This window comes from Callospermophilus lateralis, chromosome 3 (genome assembly GCF_048772815.1).
Source record: "Callospermophilus lateralis isolate mCalLat2 chromosome 3, mCalLat2.hap1, whole genome shotgun sequence".
In the NCBI taxonomy this organism is placed as follows: Eukaryota; Metazoa; Chordata; class Mammalia; order Rodentia; family Sciuridae; genus Callospermophilus; species Callospermophilus lateralis.
In genome coordinates, this window is record NC_135307.1 from 56,694,317 (window position 1) to 56,715,507 (window position 21,191).

The window sequence follows — 21,191 nt, forward strand, 5'->3', positions numbered from 1 at the left end:
TAATTTCCAAGTTCACATTTGTTTCATATTTTATCTATAATGGTTTAAAACTTTTTTCTTTTCCATGTATTACAAATATAGGAGAGTGCTCAGGGCTTTCCTATTAAAATTTCTCCCTGCAGACATTAAGGTGTGTGCAGCACTGAGAATTTATCCCATGGTAACATAACCTGTAAACTGTAAAACTAATCTCATTTTAGTGATCAGTGAACATTGCTTAACAAACACACATACCGCTCATCAGACCTTACCTGGAAAGAGGCTTTATTGAACATAGCTGTAAAATTATATTTTAAGTTGAATTACTGAATTTGCACAAACATTTCTACAGATTGTTTTTTTTAAAAAATCAAGCTTTGTCATTTTTCCACTACATTTTGTTGTGCTTTTTATATTGATATTTGCAAATGTTATAATTTAATACTTATATCCCAATTATTTGCATAATCAGTTTTTTTTTAATCCTGGGGTGTTGAAAGAACATATAATAATAATATTCTTCTTTAGACAAAAGTGTTTTTAAATGAAGTTAAAAGCTGAGATAATTTAAGGAAAAAGATCTTCAAATTTTCGTAACCAACAGGTTTAAGTGAAATTTACAATGCATTGGAAAACTGGCTGGTTCAAGGTATGATTTGTCCTCAGGTAGCTCAAAATCATTTTTACAGATTTTTGTTTTTTTGTAAAAGTGTTTTTTTTTTTAATCTTGGTAAAATAATAAAATAATATTTCACAATTTGCACAGAGTCTGACTAAAGGGCAGAGGCATATTACCCTCAGTGTTAAGAATAAAGCCAGATTTTTCAGGCCCAGTTCCGCTGTAGAGTTTGTATGCACTGCAATCACAAACATTTTCTTGTTCCCTCTAAAGCTAGGGCCAATTTCATTTCAAATGGAGGTTAGAGTTAAAAAAAAAAAAATCTCCTTTGTATTGTACCACCTTCTGCGCTAAGTATTATCTGAACAACCTTTTGCTCTGGTTGACCCATTTAATAACCTGGAAGAAAACCGTGTTGCTCCCATGTCTGGTCTCAATGGAAGTTATTCTCGAATGGACAATAAGCCGAAAGGCCATGGCTGTCTAGGAGGTTAAACAACACATATCTTGTCTGCATGGGCTTACGCAGCAGCTTCGGTCCTTTCTTCTTCAGAAGCGGCTTTGTGGTCTTGCCTGTAATTTGCACATTTAGGCTCTGTAGTTTGTTTACAAAATAGTTTTACACAAACCACTCTTAGCAGTGCAAGCTTCTGAGTTGAAAATTATTCAGGCTTGTTTCATTGAAGGCACTTGGTTTCCATGGCAATTTATAAAAGATGGTGGTTTGGTTTCTTCATTGGAACAGATGACGTAGTTTGGGTGTTCAAGTGGCCGCAAGCAAACTCCGATAAGCCTGTGTAATATGTAAGCCCAGGTTTACCGTCCTGGATAGTAGTGCATGCAAAAAGAGACAGCATACAGTTATCTAGCTTAGCCATGGGAGGAAAAAATAATAGTAATTAAAGTGGGTGGGGATAAGGTGGGAGGGAAGATGAATGCTTTAAATAATTCTGAGTTCGGGTTATTTTCAAGGAAGGGTAACAGCCAAAGGTAAAAGGGCCTACATTTATTTAATTCTATACGTAAAACCTTCTTGAAAGGAAAATAAATGCCAGCTCTTCACGTACCCTGTTTACAGTGAGGTTTTTGTTGGCAGGCCATTAGGTTTCCATGGTAACAAGCAAACTATTCATTTGAAACAAAACCAGCCATGACTTTGTGCTTTGACGAGGATTTCTATAGCGCTTTTTCTTTTCTTTTCTTTTCTTTTTCTTTTTCTTTTTTTTTTTTCCAGAGTTCAACCAGATGATGCTGTAATCTTTTTAGCCACAAAAGCACCTGAAGGTCTCTTTTCTACTCAGGTCAAGATTATCATTTATATGTAGTTTGGAATAAGTTATACTTCCATGATGTCTTTTTATCCCCAGTGCTTAAAAAAATTTGTTTTTATTATTTTATTTTTGAGTCAGTAGTCAGTGGAGGAATCTTTGGTAGTTTGTTTTTTTCAGTGTCCATTTACAAAGACTCTTTCTTCATGCCAGTGCCTGGTGAATCTTTTATAGCCTCTGCCAGGATAAGGTCACCTTCGAGGACTCAAGATAGAGATGAGGACGATAACCGGAAAAAGCCATATATGAACTAAAATCCCAACAGCACCATCAACGGAATCTAGAGATAAGGAAAATAAATGCCAAAAATAAAAAAATAAAAAAATAAAGAAGTATAAGCATTCTATGTCATGTTAATACAATTTTGGCGAGCTAGCAAAAACAAATTTGATATAGGGAAAATTTTTGGAAAATAGTTTTGTTTATCAATTTTGGTTCTAAGGTAAACAAAAAAGAAATAAACTTGATTAAATAAATAAAAATATTAGCAGATTTTAAATTGATATTCTATAAAAACTTTTCAGAACAATTTCACACAGGTTTATGGTTGAGCTTCACCTCACAATTTTGCTAGTCCTATGAAAGCAATCACAGGGGAGAAAATTCTCAGAAATCCTCAAAAGACGTTTTGTGTTTTGATTCTTTTTTTTTCCCCTCCCAGTTTCTGGAAGGATTTAAGCCTGAAAACTGAGAGAAAACTGCTCTTCTTGTCAAGTTGGAAGGAATGGGTTATGGTTAGAGAAATGTCACTACTATAACAATGCATTGCTTATATTTAGATCATTGTTTAACTATCTATCAATTATGTAAATAAATTTCTCTCTAGTTTAACTTTTTGAAGTATTCTGAAGTCCACTGGAACTAAATAATTACTTCCACCAATCTGTCTTGAGTTTATCCCTCTACTTGTTACTTCAGTTAAAGCCTGCTGTCCTTGTGATGCTTCTTAGAATGCATACCTGACCCAAGAGGGCAAACAGCAGACCTGATAATATATTAGTCTTCCTAAGTTTACAAAATAGTTTTTGCCTAAGAGAGAGCTAGGTTTGGAATGCAGAGACTTATAATCTTAGTTCTTGGTGCTATGGGCCATACCACCTTTTATTGCCTGGGAAGGATTAGGAAGAGGATTTTGAACTTCATGCTGTTCTGTATTTATGAATTAACAATAATCTAATATTCATCAAACAATCAAAGTTCACTTATCAAACTGCACTTAATAAGTGATAGTTAAATAGTGACAAATGTAACAGAATACTTTCCCATTCCAAATAGAATATTTGGGTTCATTTGGGATACTTTCCCCCTGACTTACAGAGGCAAATTAAAAATACACAGCATATTCATATTTAACCTATTTAAAATAGACACACCGAATTTTCTAGTTCAAGAGAAGAAAACTGATTATAAAAATGTTCTATTGTGTAATAATGAAGTCTCAGTGTGCTGCCATAGTCATTTCTGCTATCTACTCTAGAGAGTAAATTATGTTCTTTTGTTTTCCTCTTTTGGAAAGTTCTGTTCAATTTATTTATTTGAATTTATAATTTTCAATGATTAAAATATGAAAATGTAAAACTTTTTAATAAAGTGGTAACTACCTTGAGTTAATATAATCTTATTGCCACTGATTCAAGCTGTAGAATTCAAAATAAATCACATTCTCTGAGGAAAATGAATTTTTTGTGTGCATTAGACAAACCTGGTTTATTTGGTGCAGTTGCTTTTCTAAAGCAAAATTATCCAGATCCATGGAAAAGTCTTTACTGAATGTGTATTTTAAATGCTAAGTGCAATAACAAGAAACTATGAGCAAAATGGCTTATTGTTACAAGTAATCTTAGTTTTTGTCCTTTTTCAGTGCTGAAGAATAGAGGCAATTCAGTTCATCTGAGCAATCAATGGGTAGTTGTACAAATTTGACTTTCAACATCTAGACTGACATAATTTCTCACTAAATATACAAGCTAACAAAGACTCTGATTTGCTCTACACTTGTACGATATGGATTTTATGTTTTTATATATGCTAAATTACTGATGAATTATTTGTATAAATTTAATTTGATTGCTCTTTCTTTATATGACCATAAATTTAAAGATTGCAGGTGTGCCTAAGAATTGGAGGAACTTTTAATAGGAATAATTTTACATTTACATCTCAAATATATAACAAGGGTTTAAGGATCTTAAGAAGCAGTTCACATAATTCTAATGCTTTTGCATTATTTTTCACTCTTATATATCCTTCTTCTATTAAGAAGTGGACCTGTAGTAAAAAATTAAATTTGAACATATCACTAAACCATAATATTCAAACCATGTAAAAACCAGAGACCAAATTACTAAATAAGATTTTGGGCAGAGAGGAGAGCAATTATACCTGAAAAGAGGGGGCTACTCCATTACTAAACACATATAATAAAGTTTTTTGTTTTTGTTTTCCAATACTGAATCCATTAAAATGGTTGGCAAAATTTAGATATAGGGAATATATTTTTAAACTATTTGAGGATAAAAAACAAATGTAATTATATAAAGTGGTAATAAATATATAGATTTCCAAAATACTTTAATAAAATTCTAAAAAAGCCTCTGAAATAAATAGTATAAATTTAAATAGATTAAATTTTATTTAATAGTAAAAATGTAATTTATGTAATTTAAATCAAAATTATTTTTATTTTATATTAAAATTTAATTTAAAATATCTTCTAGTCTTTAACACTTAAATATAAGAAATTTGTAAATAAATAAAATTTTGTCTATTACAATTAAATTACATTAATTTAATTGTTATTGTATTTCAGCGTTAAATCAAAAGAATCTGAAGAAAAGCCACTTACTCTTAGTTGTTAGATCTTGTTTTGCACATTCTCCTTCTGCAATTGATACATCATCAATGGCAATATCACCTTCTATCCCAGGGCCTCGAATACCTTCAAAAATGAGCTACAAATATGAAGGAAACAAACCTAAATGTGGAGTTTTGATTGGCAAATGATTTTCTATTCAGAAATTGAGAAGAAAAATGTAAATTTGTCAATAGTCAATAATATAATACATACAAAATATATAATTCAATAATGCCATAAAAGTAACTACTTAAAATTCTATTGTTTAATTGTCAGTGGTAAGAAAAAAATTATTAGAGCAATCTTTTTCTGAAATAGATTCCTTCTGGTTTCCTCTAAAGATATCTTACAGCACTAGTTTTCCAGAAATATTTTAAGGAATAAATCAGTTCTGAATTCTTTATAATACTATTATGCTTATTAAAGCCTAGAGTTGAGGTTTACTGCTTCTGAAATAGTTTGCTTTTTTGCAAGTTGATTGAATAGGGTCCTCATGTTCCTTATATTTACCTATGATTTACCTGTATTATTTCACTTTTCATATTCTAGTTTTAAAACTTGAAGATATTTGAGTCTATTTATGTTGAATGTTTAATGGCAAATATTTGAATTTCCAATGTCTACAATAAAGATGGTCATTGAAGCTTAATGATAAAAAAAAGTATTGAAGAATGAATCAGACTGTCTTTATTAGTAAATTCTGGAGAGGATGACAATATACACACAGTTCAAATTTTTATTATTCCTGTTTTAAAGATACCAGATCTTCTGGAATTTTCTCCATAACCTCCAAATTACTCCTTGCTTCCAGCAAACTTTTTAATTCTTTTGATAATAAAAGGTAACCTTCCATTGAGTAACTTATATTCCCAGAGAGATTTAAAAATAAAATATTTACTTTATCATCACAATAAGTTTTATTTTATGTAGGTATTTTAAATGATTGAGTGGAATGTAGTGTAGATTTCTGCATGCAAGTCAAGTTTTAATTCTGGAGTAAAGTAACAGAATGTTTTAGCATGGAAATTTCAGTAAAAGAAAAGTCTTCTTAATTATCCAAGTTTTTAATTTTAATAGATAGTAGTGGGAAGTGGAAGCAGAAAGGGAATACTGCTTGTCGAGTATGATTCAGAACTTGCAGTGTAGTCATGGAAAAGACAAAGGGATTACATTCAGATGGAGTCTAATAGGGGTAATTAAAATGTTGTGATTTTGTAACCATTTAAATTTACCCATGTGAAGCCAAAGTCAGAATCTTCTCATCTTGGGAAGGATGCCAGAGAAACAGACCTGGAAGTACATGGATTTCCCTTAGCTATATAAAGGTGAATAGTTTGATAAAATTATCTAGTTTTTCTTAAAGTACATAATTATTTTCATCAGTAGGTTCTTGTTATCTTCAGTCAGGAATCAATATAATAGAATGGGATTATATTTTAAAATCTAAATTAATGTGTATATATTATCAAAATCATTCCTGAACTTTTCACAGTCACTTTCCTTGGGAATCCATATGTTAACTAGAACAATACTACCACTTGCTCAAAGCACTTAAAACTTGTGTTGTTACTGCCTTTAATGTTTCATCACCTTGTTTTTCTATTAATTTTTTTTTCTTCTCTTCCTCCTACCTCCCTCTGTACTTTGATCAAATGACAAGGTTGGACCTAGGTTTGTGCTGAAGGTCTAAGTCCTGAAACAGAGAAGGGTGAAGAACAGCTACTTTTGTGGTTGGATTGACAGGGAATGCTGGGAGCAGATGATGGTGAACATCAGGAAGTAGATGGTCTGATGCAAGGTAATGTATGGGCTGCTGCCTGCTGGCAGTGTGTTGACTACCCATGTGCAGTTTACAGATCAACAGAAGATGAGCTTTCCTGTGTCCAGAGGGCAGCCTATACCTAGGACACTCCCTTATGTGAACAGTTTAGCCCTTAGTGACACTGAATAAAGCTGGACAGTAATAAAAAGTTGACCAATTTGCAAAGCCATTATATGTGTTTACTTTTACAAGCATTGATAGTGCATTTTGACATTGTGTGCAAACAGATCCAGGAATTGGTAGTTACTTACTAGTATGATAAAAATACTTTATGATAATTTAAACTCTTGGAAGATTCATAATTCACCTTTTCAACATTTATTTATAATGTTGTGATGATAGGGAATCCAATTCGACAGGCGAGAAAAATACTGTAATCTTCCTCAGAGAAAGGTCCTGCACAGTGTGATTCTTTCTTTTATTTTGCATGGCAGTTTTGCTATTGAAAAGATATGGATTCTTTTAAAATTGATTCAGTCTCACAAGAAATATTTATTGCATTTTCATTTATATTCTAAATTTTGACTATGATTTTATTTTGAATTATTATAATTAAATTCTATATTTATTCCAATATATTTATAAATGGCTTCTCAACTAAAATCTAAGTATAATTCTTTTTTTACATTGTTAGGTAGATTAAAGAATAAAATTTGGTATTAAATTGAAAAAATGATCCTTAACTGAACTTTTAAGCCTTTATAAAAAAAATCTTGATTGATAACTTCTTATCAAAAATAAAGATAAGAAACTGTTCACAGTTCATTAAAATATGATGTATTTCAACATGGAAGATGTGATCTACATATACTGAAAAAATGTGAATTGCATTTGCTTTGAGAAAAGAGGCTCTCTTGTTTAAAAATTTAAATTACATTGTATGTTTATGAAGTTTCATCATGATTCTGACTTCATCTCAAGTTTTATCATGATTACAGGGATAAAACTATGTTCCTTTTTTCTTTGTACTTTTGAAAGGCATTGGGTTTAATTGACTTGAAGAAGGAATTAATAGCAGCTGGATACCCAGGGAGAAAATGTTGAAATTTAGGTTTCTTCAAAGAGGAGAAAATTATGCAAAATCTGTGTTCTTCCCACACAACCACATTAATATTGTTTAAAGTGGTTTCTCTTAACAGAAGTAACAAGTTTAAAATGTAAACTTTAAAAGTTTAAAGTGTGTTCATGTAGTTCAGCAAACTTAATATTCAAGAAATACATCATAATAAGAAAATTAACTCTTGCTAGGTAAATTCAAGTGGGGATTAAAAAATCTTGTGGACTTTTACAGTGAAATTTACTGTCAATTGACAGTTTCATACAAACATAATTCATGAAAGTATGTAAGTAGAGATATCAATATATAGATATGAGTAGATGATGCTCTCAAAGCTGTGTTCAAATATAATTTCTCAGCAAGAGGAGAAGAGGTACCTACAACACTAATGAAAGTAGGTGAGAGCATCCCAGAATATAAGGCTCTTGTGATGATCTGATTTAATGTTCTTGGTGTCTTCTGCAAATATTCACAACATATTTTCTTACTGACAAGAGATAAACTGTTCTTGATCATTATTGCTGAGCGAAGTGTAAAAGTTGAAAAATGTAGTTTGAGGAGTGACTGTGCTTATCACTTTGAAAAACATCAGGATGTAAATAAATTTGAAAATACAGCTATCAGCATTAATGATGTTACCTCTATTTTAATATTGGTTCAGCAAATAACTGAGTTATTCTGAACCATTATAAAAGAGTTTTGGGGCAGCACAACAGACCAGGTGCATAGCTTGGTTAATCTTCCATGGAGAGATTGCCTCAAATATTAATAATGAGTATAACTTCACAAGACTGCCAGTTCAGTTTGCTGGACAAATGTCAATTGGTTGTCAAAGTTCTAATCTGAAATAATACACGAGCTTTTGAATCCTGTTGAAGACTTAACAAATAGATCACATTGTGAACTGCAATTGAAAACTGTTTTCAATGGTTAAACCAAAGCCATCATAATGTCTATACATAATTGCCCTGGAAGTTGGCTTAGGAGTTCAGATATGTAACTACATGAGCATGGAATGTCTCCTAATGATTATTAATTATACTAATTAATAATACAATATTAGTATTATTACTGGTTAGAACATAAAGCAATGATGATATAATGAGAATGCTTATCATTTCTTTACCAGTCCCTATTTATTGTTAATTATTTGTATCTGAATTATCTTAAAACCAATTTATTTAAAAGAGATATAAGAATAGTCAATCTCCAAGAATCCCTTTCAACTAAATGGAGGAAAAACTAGCTATTTTCTGTGCTTTATGGTGTAAATTTTAAGTAACATTATAAGATTAACACTATTAATGTTAGTTAGTTTTATTTTTCGGAAATTTTTGCTGTAATCCTTCCAAATAGGGCAAAAATTATTTTTATCACAAGCATTGAAATGATAAACTAATTCTAAGGGAAAAAAGCCCCCTGAAGATATTTCAGTAGAATAAAACTTCTATTTGTCTTACACAATAATTTATTTTCAGTTAACCAATCTAGTTGGCCACACTCAAAGTACTGCAAGTAATTGTTTTTTAAATGGTTTATAGATCAAACTAATTTAAAGGCATGCAATTTCAAACAAAGAAAACATATAAGTATTAGTGAAACAGAGGCTCAAAGTCATAGGCCATTTAAAATTCCAAAATGTAAGAGATGTCCCTTGATAGTTTGTAAATGATTTTTTGAATTAAAAATATGTTTTCTGAAGTAATTCTGAAATAACAAAAAACAAAAACAAAAAAAGAAAATTAAAACAAAAAATATGGTACAGGATGAGTAGTGTATTTTGTTTCCTTGCATAATCAAGGTTTATGAAATTTTAAAAGTCCTTAGTCAATGGACCCAAATATATGTTGAGAAATAAGAGAACATAGAGGACAAAATTTAAAAAAAATAAAATTTTACTTGCCCTTACTTCTCTTTGTAATTTAAATAGCTTAAAATGCAATTATTCGAAATCTTTACTTTTTAATTGAATTCCACCCAAAATAGAGTAACTAAAATCGGATATGTCTTTCAAACTGAAACACCAATTAACTAGACAGTATATGAAACAACAGTGTTTAGACACTGGACATGAGATAATGAAAAACAATGATCCTTGAGAAGTGGAAACCAAACTATGTGAGTTCATAATTGCTGTTTATAGACCATGATGCAAGTAGATATAACCAAAGTGAAAATGGTAGCAAATCTGACTTGAGAAGATAGAGCTGAGAACCCAGAAGACAAGGCAGATGGAGTATAACCAGGGAACAAAATATCAGAAAGAAAGCATTAGAGAGAGACAGAAACACATATAGAGAGTCACCCTCTAGTTTCACTTAAATTTGGAAATTTAGACTTAAAACAATTAGACTGTTTCTAAGTAACTTAATCACACTCCTCCAAAGCTCCAGAATACTTAGAGAAATGAACAAATATCCCATACCCATCAATGTAAAATTTATAATGTCTGGCACCCAAATTACCATATTTGCAAAAATCAAGAAAATAATAACCCATAAAGAAAAGAAAAATCAATAAACTGAAACCAACTAAAACTGATATAGATATTAGCATTAGCAGATAGTGACTAAAATAGTTACAATGACTGGATTTCATGTGCTCAAAACATTAACTAAAGACATAAAGATGTTCTGTAAAAAGACTCAAATTGAATTTATAGAGGTGAGAGGCCAAACGGTTGAGATGAAGAAAACATTGAATAGGATTAAAGATAGATATCATAAAAGAAATGATTAGTGAATATAAAAACAGTAGAAACTACCCAAATTAAAACCAAATAGAAAAACTGGAAGAAAAAGTCCATGAGTTTTTTTAACATCTTTAAGTGGCTTTATATAGGTATAATTGGAGGCTTGTAGAGGGGGAGAAAAAATATGTGAATAAATATTAACTGGAAAATCCTCAGCTGTTATGAAAATGATAAGCCCATAGATCCAGAAATTCAATGACCCACAAGCAAATAAAGGATTAAAAATAAACCAAAACATATATGTGATAATTGGATTTCTCAAAACTAGTGATAAAAATAAAATCTTAAAAACAACCCCAAAGAAAACTCACACGACATACAGAAGAATAAATGCAAGCATATCCACAGATATATACTTGAAAACAATACCAACAAGAAAGTAGAATATTTTTGAAATTCTGAAAGGAAAGTAGGAATGTTATATGCAGAGGAAATATTTTTTTTAAATGCAGTTTAAATAGATTTTTTAAAAAGGTGAAAAGAATTCATGTTTCACAAACTTGTACTTCAAGATAATGCTAAGGAATGTCCTTTAGGCAAAACAAAATTGATACCAAATGAAAATAAATTTTTTATTTCTAAAAAACTATCAACAGATACAAAAAGCCCCAGAAATGGTAATCATGCTGAGAACCAACTATGGAAGGCCACTCTGAGTTCAAGGTTGGAATGAGAAGGGCTGAGTGCAGCAGAGAGGAACTTTCCAAAGTTTGGACTATTATGAATAAAATTTTTATACATTTGAACATTCTTGAATATCTCCTTCTTATACATGTCTTTTTGTAATTGAGTACACAAATACCTGTGGCTACAGAAAACACTTTACCATTTGTAGTAAAGTGTAGAACTTTCTGCTCTGAATTTATACTGACCAGTATAAATTAAAAAAATGCTTCCTGGTAACAAAAAGTTAACTTTTAAAATCAGCAGTTCTGGAAACAGGCCAGAATGGAATAAGATGGGCCAAATCACAAATAAAAGCAACAAATAAATAATAAAATGGGCCAAATCACAAATAAAAGCAACTTGTATAAGTCTGCAACATCGAACTTGAATGTAGCATTTTGCCTCTTTTATTTATTTCTACTATAGAAACCCTCTCATTATTTATATTCCAGGACATTTCCTTCTGGATTCTTCCTCTTGCATTTTGAATAATGAACCTGGTTCATTTGCAAAAACAATATAAAATAAAATAAACACAATTGGTACTCTTTCTAATGTGAAAAAAAATGATAGAAAAAAACTATTTGAGTAAATGGCAATAGTTTCATATTCACCTATAGGTAATGCTATTAATTATGCACAGTGAAACCATTTTAATAAATATGTTGATTTTTCCAGTTTCCTTACAACTTTATCCAAATTTCACAAGACTGGACACTGTATCCACTTATAAAAGATTTCTTATGTTTATGACTCAGATGAAACCATTCTAAGTTTACCAGTTACATTCTAAGGAACAGTCCCATTAGACTAAATCTGCTTTTCAAATTGAGTTCCTTCATCTTCTTTAAATTTCATGGATGTCTGAATCTTTTTCCAATTAACTCTAAAACATACCATTTGGTGGATTGTTCTTTGAGTTCACCTTAATGATTAATGTCTAGTTAGTGCTATATATGGTTCTATCCTTTAGTCACTTTTTTCATGTGTATACCTTTCCTTGTTAATATCAACCATTCTTATATCTTTGTTAGCATATATAATCTTAAGACTTAGAAATATGTATTTCCCCAAACTTCAGATAAACAAAAACTACAATACCCCTTGCAGGTTTAAAAAATAATATTCCACCAATTTTAGAAAATGTCTAATATAGAAGTAAACATAATCATCTTTGAATCTTTCTCTCTCTCTCTCTCTCTCTCTCTCTCTCCTAAAGGTAATGTGTTGCTGAATGTGATGGTACACACTTGTAATCCCAGCTACTTAGAAGACTGAGGCAGAAGGATCACAGGTTAAGGCCAGTCTGGGCAATTTAGTGAGATCCTGTCTCAGAATAAAAATGCATCCCTGGGTTCATTTCCCAATAACAAGATACAAATAAAAATAAATAATAGTGATAATAATAATAATAAGCATGAATATTGCTCAAGACTCCCTAGTTTGAAAATTGTTATTCATGCATTTCTACATTTCCACCTCCAAAATTTCAAACAAAAATGCTCTGTTAGGTTTTACATACAAGTATATCTTGAAATTCATCATCTTGTCTGTACCAATTCCTTAGCTTATCCTTTCAACCTATTTTATTTGTACATTACAAAGATGTCCTGGTTTGCCAGCCCCTTTTCCCTCTTTGAATCAATGAAGGAAATTACCCTGACTGGCCTTGAATCTATGATCCTCTTGCATCAGTCTCTTAAGTAGCTGGGATTATAGGCACAAGCCATCATACTAAGCACCACATTACCTTAAAACAACAAGCTGAGTCATGTATTATGTCATCTCCTGAGTAAAATCTTTCATGACTCCTCATGGCCTAATCTCCTTTGGTTCCTTAGCCTCATTATTCACCAGTCCATGACTACTTTTTATGTACTGATTCCAGACAAACATTATTGTTTCTCTCTGGCAGATTCTGTAGTATGACCCTGACTTGATCTGCACTTTGCTGAGTGAACTTTTTTCTCTGCTTTGCAATTCTTCTCAGTTCAGGTTTCACCTCATACAATAAGATGTTCTTGTTTCTCCTCCCTGTTCTTCTTGTTGTTAGGTATATCTCTATTACTGCAGTTATTACAGCATATGACTTATGTATTTAGATGTGTATTTCCACCAATCTAGATAAACAAACAATTTTTTATCCTGATGCCTAAAAATGTACCTGTAGAAACCCCAAAAGTATTTTTGAATTTTTGTCTATGGGAGTAGATGATTTTCCTCTAGGCACCCCATGGATGTTCATTAAAGTAATAGAAATGTCAATACAAGATTATCCTGAAGGCAATATTAATATAACTATTCTCTTAAGTCCTTGTTTTATCTGTATTTGATTTAATAATTTTGCCTTGAGGAGGCAGTCATATAGGAAGCAAAATTATATATAGAAGAACATCTGTCAACTCGTTATAAATAAAGTCTCTTCGATTCTTACATATATATAAACAGTTTAATATTAAGGATACCTTTATTAGTAATGCTTTGGGGTTCTGTCTTCCCATTTGAATTTAGTTTAATGATATATTGACACAGAGTCAATTTTCACAACTGTGTTGTCCTACATAGAAATAAATAATTCTGCTATTTTCCCATAGTCAGATGATCTGAGTTGCTTTTATGTATTTGTAGGTAATTAGCTAGTCTTACTTTCTTATTCTTTACCACTGTGAAGAAATGTATGCCTTTTTATCATCCTGGTTACATTTAGTAGTTAACCTCTAAAGCAAATAGGATTTTTACAGATTATATTACAAGAAAGGATGTGCTACTAATTAAAAATTAGCATAATTGAAGTAGTCTCTGATTTTCTATACTCTTACCACATAAGCAATGAAATGCACCTAATGAATCACTAATAGTAAAAAACATTCAATGCTATAAATATATGCAAATGAGTATAAATATGTTGTCATAAAATGCATTTTGATCCTTTCAAAATAAGGAATAGTACTATAGATTGTATTTAATGAATTCATAGATGTTAAAGATATTTCATTACCTTTTAAAGATATGAAAACATTTGGATATTTTTAATAAATAAATATTTGGGTATTATATATGTAGATATGCATATATAAAGATGAATATGTATATATGTTATATAGTTATTATAATCACGAAAGTTGTGTCATTAACTTATCAAAAGAGTTTTATGCTATATTGTTTCTAGCTATGATGGCCACTATTATAGTCAGTGAAACTTCTATGATTTATTTTTATTTTTATTTTGTTTTTGTTTTTGTTTTTTTTATGGTACTGGGATTGAACCCAGGGCCTCATACCTGATAGGCAAGTGCTCTGTTATCATTACTCTCTTATAATCAACCCAAGCCTTACTTCCTTTCTTTATGAAAAACAAGGATGATAAAAGTGAAAAATTAATGAAAGGGCATTATCTCAAAGAGATGCATTTTGTTAAAAGTCTATAAAATTCCATCAAGTAAAATTCAAACAGATTAATTGAGAATTGATTACCACATTCCATTATTATAAAAACCAGTACTGTTTTTCTTCACTGTATGAATTATACACATGTGATTTTATAGAAATATATAACATTTTGTCCAAAAAAATCACTTTAATTTTTACAGATTATTATTCAAACATATTACTTAATATGTGCTAATTAATAAGGGAAAGGGACATTTCTTTTTCTAAGAGAGGTTTTAGAACTAAAGAGAAACTTATCCATGTAATTTGTGTGATACTCAAATCACAGAATTTCTGAATATTTTACTATTTGCTTAAAATCTACCTTTGATGTTACACTCAAACACAGCAATTTATGATCAGAAATGACTTCTTTTCTTACCTGAAATGAAGTAATTGGATATATATTGACATGAGCCTCATTCCATCGTTGTCCTTTATTCCCACTGGAAGACCATAGTGGATTCTCTATTGTTGTCTGCCCTTTCAATCGTAGATACACATTTAAAACACCTAAGAATAAAACCATGAAATTTTATTTTGTGTATTTTTGGTTTTGTTTCAAATTTGCTTCTCCTTGACAAACACTTCCAACTTTTTTTTTGTTAATAAAAATTTTCAGAACATTATAGTGTTTCATTTTTCATTTCCTAACTTGCTCTTTTTTTAAAAAAAAAATATTTATTTTTTAGTTTTCGGCGGACACAACATCTTTGTTTGTATGTGGTGCTGAGGATCGAACCCGGGCCGCACCCATGCCAGGCGAGCGCACTACTGCTTGAGCCACATCCCCAGCCCCCTAACTTGCTCTTCATGACATGATCCAAAGGCAACTGTGTCCTAATTTCTAGAATCTGTGAATTTGCAGGAATTAATAAGTATTTTCAGATGGAGAGAACTTTCTAGATTTATCCAAGTGGGTTCAAAATGCAATCACACATATCTTTATGAAACAGAAGTAGATTTAATACATGAAAGAAGGTGGCCATAGTAGAGAAGATGTTAGCTGCTTTTGAAGATAGAGGAAAGTTCCACAAGTCAATAACACAGGCAGCCTCTAGAAGCTATAAGTAAGGAAATGGATTTTCCCCCAGAATTTTCAGAAGGAACTAGTCTACTGACATCTTGATTTTGTCCTGCCATAATATGTACTTTGGATTTCTGTTCTCCATAATTATAAAAAAATAAATTTGTACTGCTTTAAGCCACAACATTTGTGATTATTTATTGTTTGTTACAGCGGCCATAGGAAACAAATATAGCACATGATCATGTACTGACTAGCTCATAGTTTAACCCTAATTGTTTTGTCTTATGTTATCATTTAGTATAGTTTTTCAGATTAATTTCATCTAAGTCTCAGTGTTCTTCTAAAAGAGTTATTTGAACATATAATTAAGATCATTTTTGTTTCATCATTTGATACAGCTCTTTCAACAGTTTCGTATGATGTAAATAGAAATGATAGTAAGGATGATAATAATATTAACACAATAATATATGTTAGACACTGCAGATAAAGAATTAATCTTCTAACTCCTATAAAGTATTTGGTACTATTATACCCACATTATAGATTAGAAAATTTAAAGGAGTTAAGTCATTTGATCTATTTTATACAGCAAGAAAATAGTAAAGTCAGGATTTGAAATCAGAGTTTGAGTTTTATATCATAATCACTATGAAAGCAATATTTTAATAGATAAAATTTTAAAAGTTAACTGAGATGGTAAGTTAATTTAGATTTCATAATATTAAATTCAAATTGTATTAAAGGAATAAATTTTACTTGGTAACAGACAATTATTCTTTAATTATAAGGCTGATTCATTTAGTTAATATTGAATGAAGGAATGATGTATATTTATCCATACAACTTTATAGGTCTTTTTTTGTATTTTATACATTTTCTTTTTGAATTTTCAGGTTCTGCTTTAAAAAGCTATCATTTTCTATCTTTTTCCCCTTTGATGTAAGACATAACCCAGATTTTTCTTCCATAGTTCTGGCTTTGTTTTTCCATGTGTGGATTCTGTTCTTTTGTTTCTAAAACCTTTACCCTGGTCCTTTAGTTCTTAGAATATTGCACTCTCTCCTGAGCTCACTGAGCTCTTCTTCTTCTTCTTCTTTTTTTTTTAAGTTCCTCTTGATCCACTGTTTCAGTTTCTTATCTTTTATTGTTTGACAAAGGTCATATTTTAAGTATTTTATAAACCTTAGGTATATACTGTACAAATTTTACTTTCACCTGAAGTTAGTCTTTCCCAACAGCTTATGCTTTTTCTATTATGTGCTTCACAAGACTCTGTAGTCTGTGGAATCTTCATTGGACTCTCTCCCCTCCCTTTTCTCTGTCTGCCCATCTCTCTTCTCTATGTCAGTTTTCTCTATTACTTCATAAATAATACAAAGTAATTCTGTGGTATTTTTCTTCAACCACCATTGGAGCTTCTTTTGTTCAATTTTATAGGGAAATTTTATTTCTCTTAGGTTTTGATTGAGTTAACAGAAAATTGATTCTATAATTAAATTAATAATTGGATATTTTGTTAAAATTAATAAAGTGATCATAATTTTTACACCAAGTTATAATTTTCAAACCAAATAGTGCATAGCATCTTTAGGAATATTCTTAAAGTAAAAAATATATGTTTCAATAAAAAGCATATTACCATATATCTCTTATTATATCAATAATGATAGATTATTGTGTCAATATTTAATAAGTTATTTCTCAATCAGGGAATATACTTTGCCTGCAATTATTCTTGCATTTCTCAATTAACAATACGTAACATAAATTCAGACTTCAATCATATCAATCTATGTTTGTTGAATACATAATATGTAAACAATATTTTGCCTAGGTCTATAGAAGCCAGGTATGAATTATCTCAGAATTATAGTTGGGTTATAGCATAGACAAAATAAATGATATTTAACTGAGGTTAGATTAGATTTTAAAAGACAATGCTATTTGTTTTATAAGAAAAATACAATAGAATTGATTGAAATAAAGCTTCCAAATTTCAAATAAGTTGAATGTCTTATGTACATAGCAATATTTGTCTCAATCAATGAATACAAACTACTCATTTATTAATGTATTTTGAAGTGATGACAAAAACTATATTACTAGGCAAATGACTTTGAAACATTTTTTGTAGGATTTTCTGCTATTAATATTTATAAAACAATATAGTGTCAAAAGATATTTAAACTTAGGTTATCTTGGTCAACAAAATTAGAACTTGTGAAATAGCATGAAGATATTCAAGAGAAGTTAGATTCAGCAAAGCTGATTCAGCACATTATTATTATAGTAAAAAATTCCTTAAGTGAATATGATGGATAGGGTAATATTCTTCAAAAGTAATTTTAAATCCTCAGAGATATTTTGTTTATTCTTTAGTAGGCACAAGATACTAAAATCTAGAAGATTAATCATCCCCAAGAAATTTCTAATGCTGTACAGCTGGAAATAGCCAAGCAAAATTGACATTTTTCTTTCTTTCTTCTTTTTCCCCACTTGGGGAAATTAGAAAATTCTCATCTTCTCATCACTTTCCCCCAAGAATCAGATGAGGGAATTTAAGAGGACTTTCCTCATCTCTTTTGCTTAATGATTACAGACAAAAGGCTAAATGACCAAAGTGCTCTCATATATTCTCTTATATCATGAATAATGATCATATTCTGAATTTTTCATAGCATTTTGCAATAGCATTATTCTTAATATTATTTCATATAAATTACAGTATAAATATAATTTGCTTAAACATTACTTATCATTACTATTGCCTACTTCTGACCTTTTATTAAGTCCTTAACATAATTTTACTTTTAATTATTTTACTATAAATATGTATTATATTTGTTTTAGATAAGTAATTTAAGTATATGTCCTAAAAGGTGCATACACATTTCCAATAGATACTTGGAATTATCAAGTTCACAAGAATTAATTTGTCATTTGGTTTACTCCAAGGTCTGGAGATCACTTGCATATAAATCACATTTTTATTATAATCAGTAACACAGACTCATTAATTTGAGTTGCACATTTTGTGAAAGATGAGGATGTGTCTAAATTATCTTGCTCTAGGAAAGATCTATGTATATTGATAGGTAATTGTTAGCATCATTTGTTTTATACACACATACAAAGTGGGAAATTATAAAACCATTATTTTCTGCTTGAATAGAAATGACTACATGCATCCATTGATATTATTTTTCAACATATAATTGCAATGATATCTCAAACAATGTCAAGTTCATTTTCTTCAAACTGTTACAATACCTTCTGGTATCAAGTTGAATTTGCATCAGCACCCAAGAACTTTTCCTAAAGCAGGGCTTTCATCAGGCTGTCTGCTTCCCTGATCTATATCAATTCACTTATTTAGACCTTTAACTCTTTGGTTCCATCACTCTCCCCACTCTCCCATGAGAAGATCACCCTCCATTCTCATGTGTTGGCTAAACTGTCTTCCATTTTCTATTTACTTACCTCTTCTGATGGATGCTTTGCATTTCTTCTCTTCCATAGAAACTTTTATTTTATTTTAATACAGAGGGTTAAAATACCATCTGTATTCTCTCCCTTGTTCACCTAGAGAATGGGCCTGACATACATTTTGTTGTGTATTACTTTTAACTTTTGTTACTAATTTATTGCCCCAAATGAAAAATAAACTATTTGATGGATAAGAAAGCTTCACTATAATCCTCTTATCTTCTATGAAACTCTAAATGCTACTAGGCACACAGCATGTACAATTTATTTTACTGAATAGAAATGAGTGAATGTTAAGACCTATAGTTTAAAAAAATCACCACAAGTATTTATTTTCAATAGTTACATATTTTTTATTTTATGAAAAAACTGCTACTTTCTTTCCATTTATTCAGTTGACAAAATAACATTAACTACTATTTACACTGAAATGATACTTCTATATTTGCAACAATAGCCTTTTTCAATAAATTCATACCATTAATTTTATTTAAACATATTAGCTTCTACTATATATTGTTTAAGTAACCATCAGCAGTGAAGAATTGTATAGGCAATACGTTTGTAGGCAAATGAACTAGGGATTACAGAACAGCTTTATGAGAGGGTTTGTGATAGGTGTCTGTAGTAAGATTTTGATTATTTCATGATTGGTAATAAATGATGGCTAAATTCTACCTTTCCTCTCCCTTTCTAAACACATCTCATTTAACAAAGCAGTTTACTCTACCAATGTCTTCAGTATTGTCATATGGAAGACATTGTATTTCCAGTATTACAAACAAATAGAACTTCACTGAAATCTTCGGGTAGTTTTTAACAGAAAGAGTGACTTAGTTTTAATTACCAAACACCCCAGGGTTTGGTTGTTAATCTCTGATATTTAAATGGAGAATAATAAGTATCCATATATATTCCCTCAGATATCTTCTTTCATAAGAAACTTAATTTTGAGAATTTATCAGAATGCAAGAGTTTTTAAATTACACATTTATTTAATCAAGACTCTTCTAGAATCAATGCATTCAAAGCTCTGAGTCTGTGAGGATATATTATCTTAACATTATTTTTCAATCCCAAATATTCTCTCACACAGTGTTAAATTTCAAGGGGTGGACGGAATCCAAAAATGTTGAGGAATAAATACAAGATATTAGCAAGAGTTTTGATATTTCTAAATATAAACAGAAAAAAAATATGGTCTTTAACCAAAATGGGAATGAAAGTCAGGACCTTAAAGCAATTCAAAATATTGGCACCCTTCCATTAATAGGATTATATCTATATCCTCTTATTAAAAAAACGACAAAAACCAAAAATACATTTAATTCCCTAGTTTAAAATCTTTGAACACCAGCATATTTGTCCAGATTTAATGCAACTCTCTTTTTTTTAAGTGACAAATATATTCCCACTGTATTTCATTAATGGAAGCACTTTATCTTATTTGATTTCACTGTTGGTCATAAATTGAGCCCTGTTTGCTCCCTTCCCTTTCTCCTCAGAGGGAGCTCCTTTTTTTGTAGCCACATGCTACTAATTAGTGTGCAGGTCAGGTTTGATCTGATCTCCAATCATCTACTTAGGATTCAGCTCCTTGTCAGTCTCTCCAGGGAAAGTATCAATAGTCATTCAGTCTCCAGGAAGAGACCTGCTAAGAGGAGCCAAACTATCCACTTCTGGTGAAACATCACACATTCCCATTATTTGAGATGGTACACCCCTTATCTCCGCAGGTCTCAGTTTATAAAGTGAAATCATTGGATTCTGCATCTTTTCAAAGGGAACATGATTCACCAGGCACTGACAACTGTTCTGGGGGCTATTTCTCCAACATCTACTTTTTCTACATGCAAAAATCTGTATCAGGTGTTTTTTGGCAGTAATAAGGCAACCAATTTGAGGATCCAGGCTTAGAGTGAGCACTTTCTTCTAATGATTGCTCTTTTTTTCTCCTTCTCTCCTTTCCTTTCAGTTTTCTCTTTCTTTTCTTCTTCACCTTTTATCTGTTCTTTGGTGCCAGAAGATATAGTTGTTACTGGTTTAGACTGCATCACATTTTCAGAAATCATTGAATTGCAGTAAAGTACCAAATGGGAGTGGTATTTGCTCCACGCCATTTTGAAGTTCTGCTTGAATTAGCTCTTGTTTCAGTTCTTAGTTTCT

At 30.7% G+C, this 21,191-nt stretch overlaps 1 protein-coding gene and 1 pseudogene across 2 annotated transcripts in view; both read right to left on the reverse strand.

Annotated features, from left to right (window-relative positions):
* Positions 1-2,117: 2,117 nt before the first annotated feature.
* Positions 2,118-21,191, reverse strand: part of Mdga2 (MAM domain containing glycosylphosphatidylinositol anchor 2) — a 758,737-nt gene continuing 739,663 nt past the window's right edge. For both annotated transcript variants that reach the window (XM_076848261.2, XM_076848262.2), the window contains 3 exons: positions 14,889-15,019; positions 4,772-4,877; positions 2,118-2,206 (listed from right to left, as the gene is read on the reverse strand). In XM_076848261.2, coding sequence (XP_076704376.1) covers positions 2,118-2,206; positions 4,772-4,877; positions 14,889-15,019 — 326 coding nt within the window. The remainder of the gene's footprint in view (positions 2,207-4,771; positions 4,878-14,888; positions 15,020-21,191) is intronic.
* Positions 20,469-21,191, reverse strand: part of LOC143393803 (aminoacyl tRNA synthase complex-interacting multifunctional protein 1 pseudogene) — an 896-nt pseudogene continuing 173 nt past the window's right edge.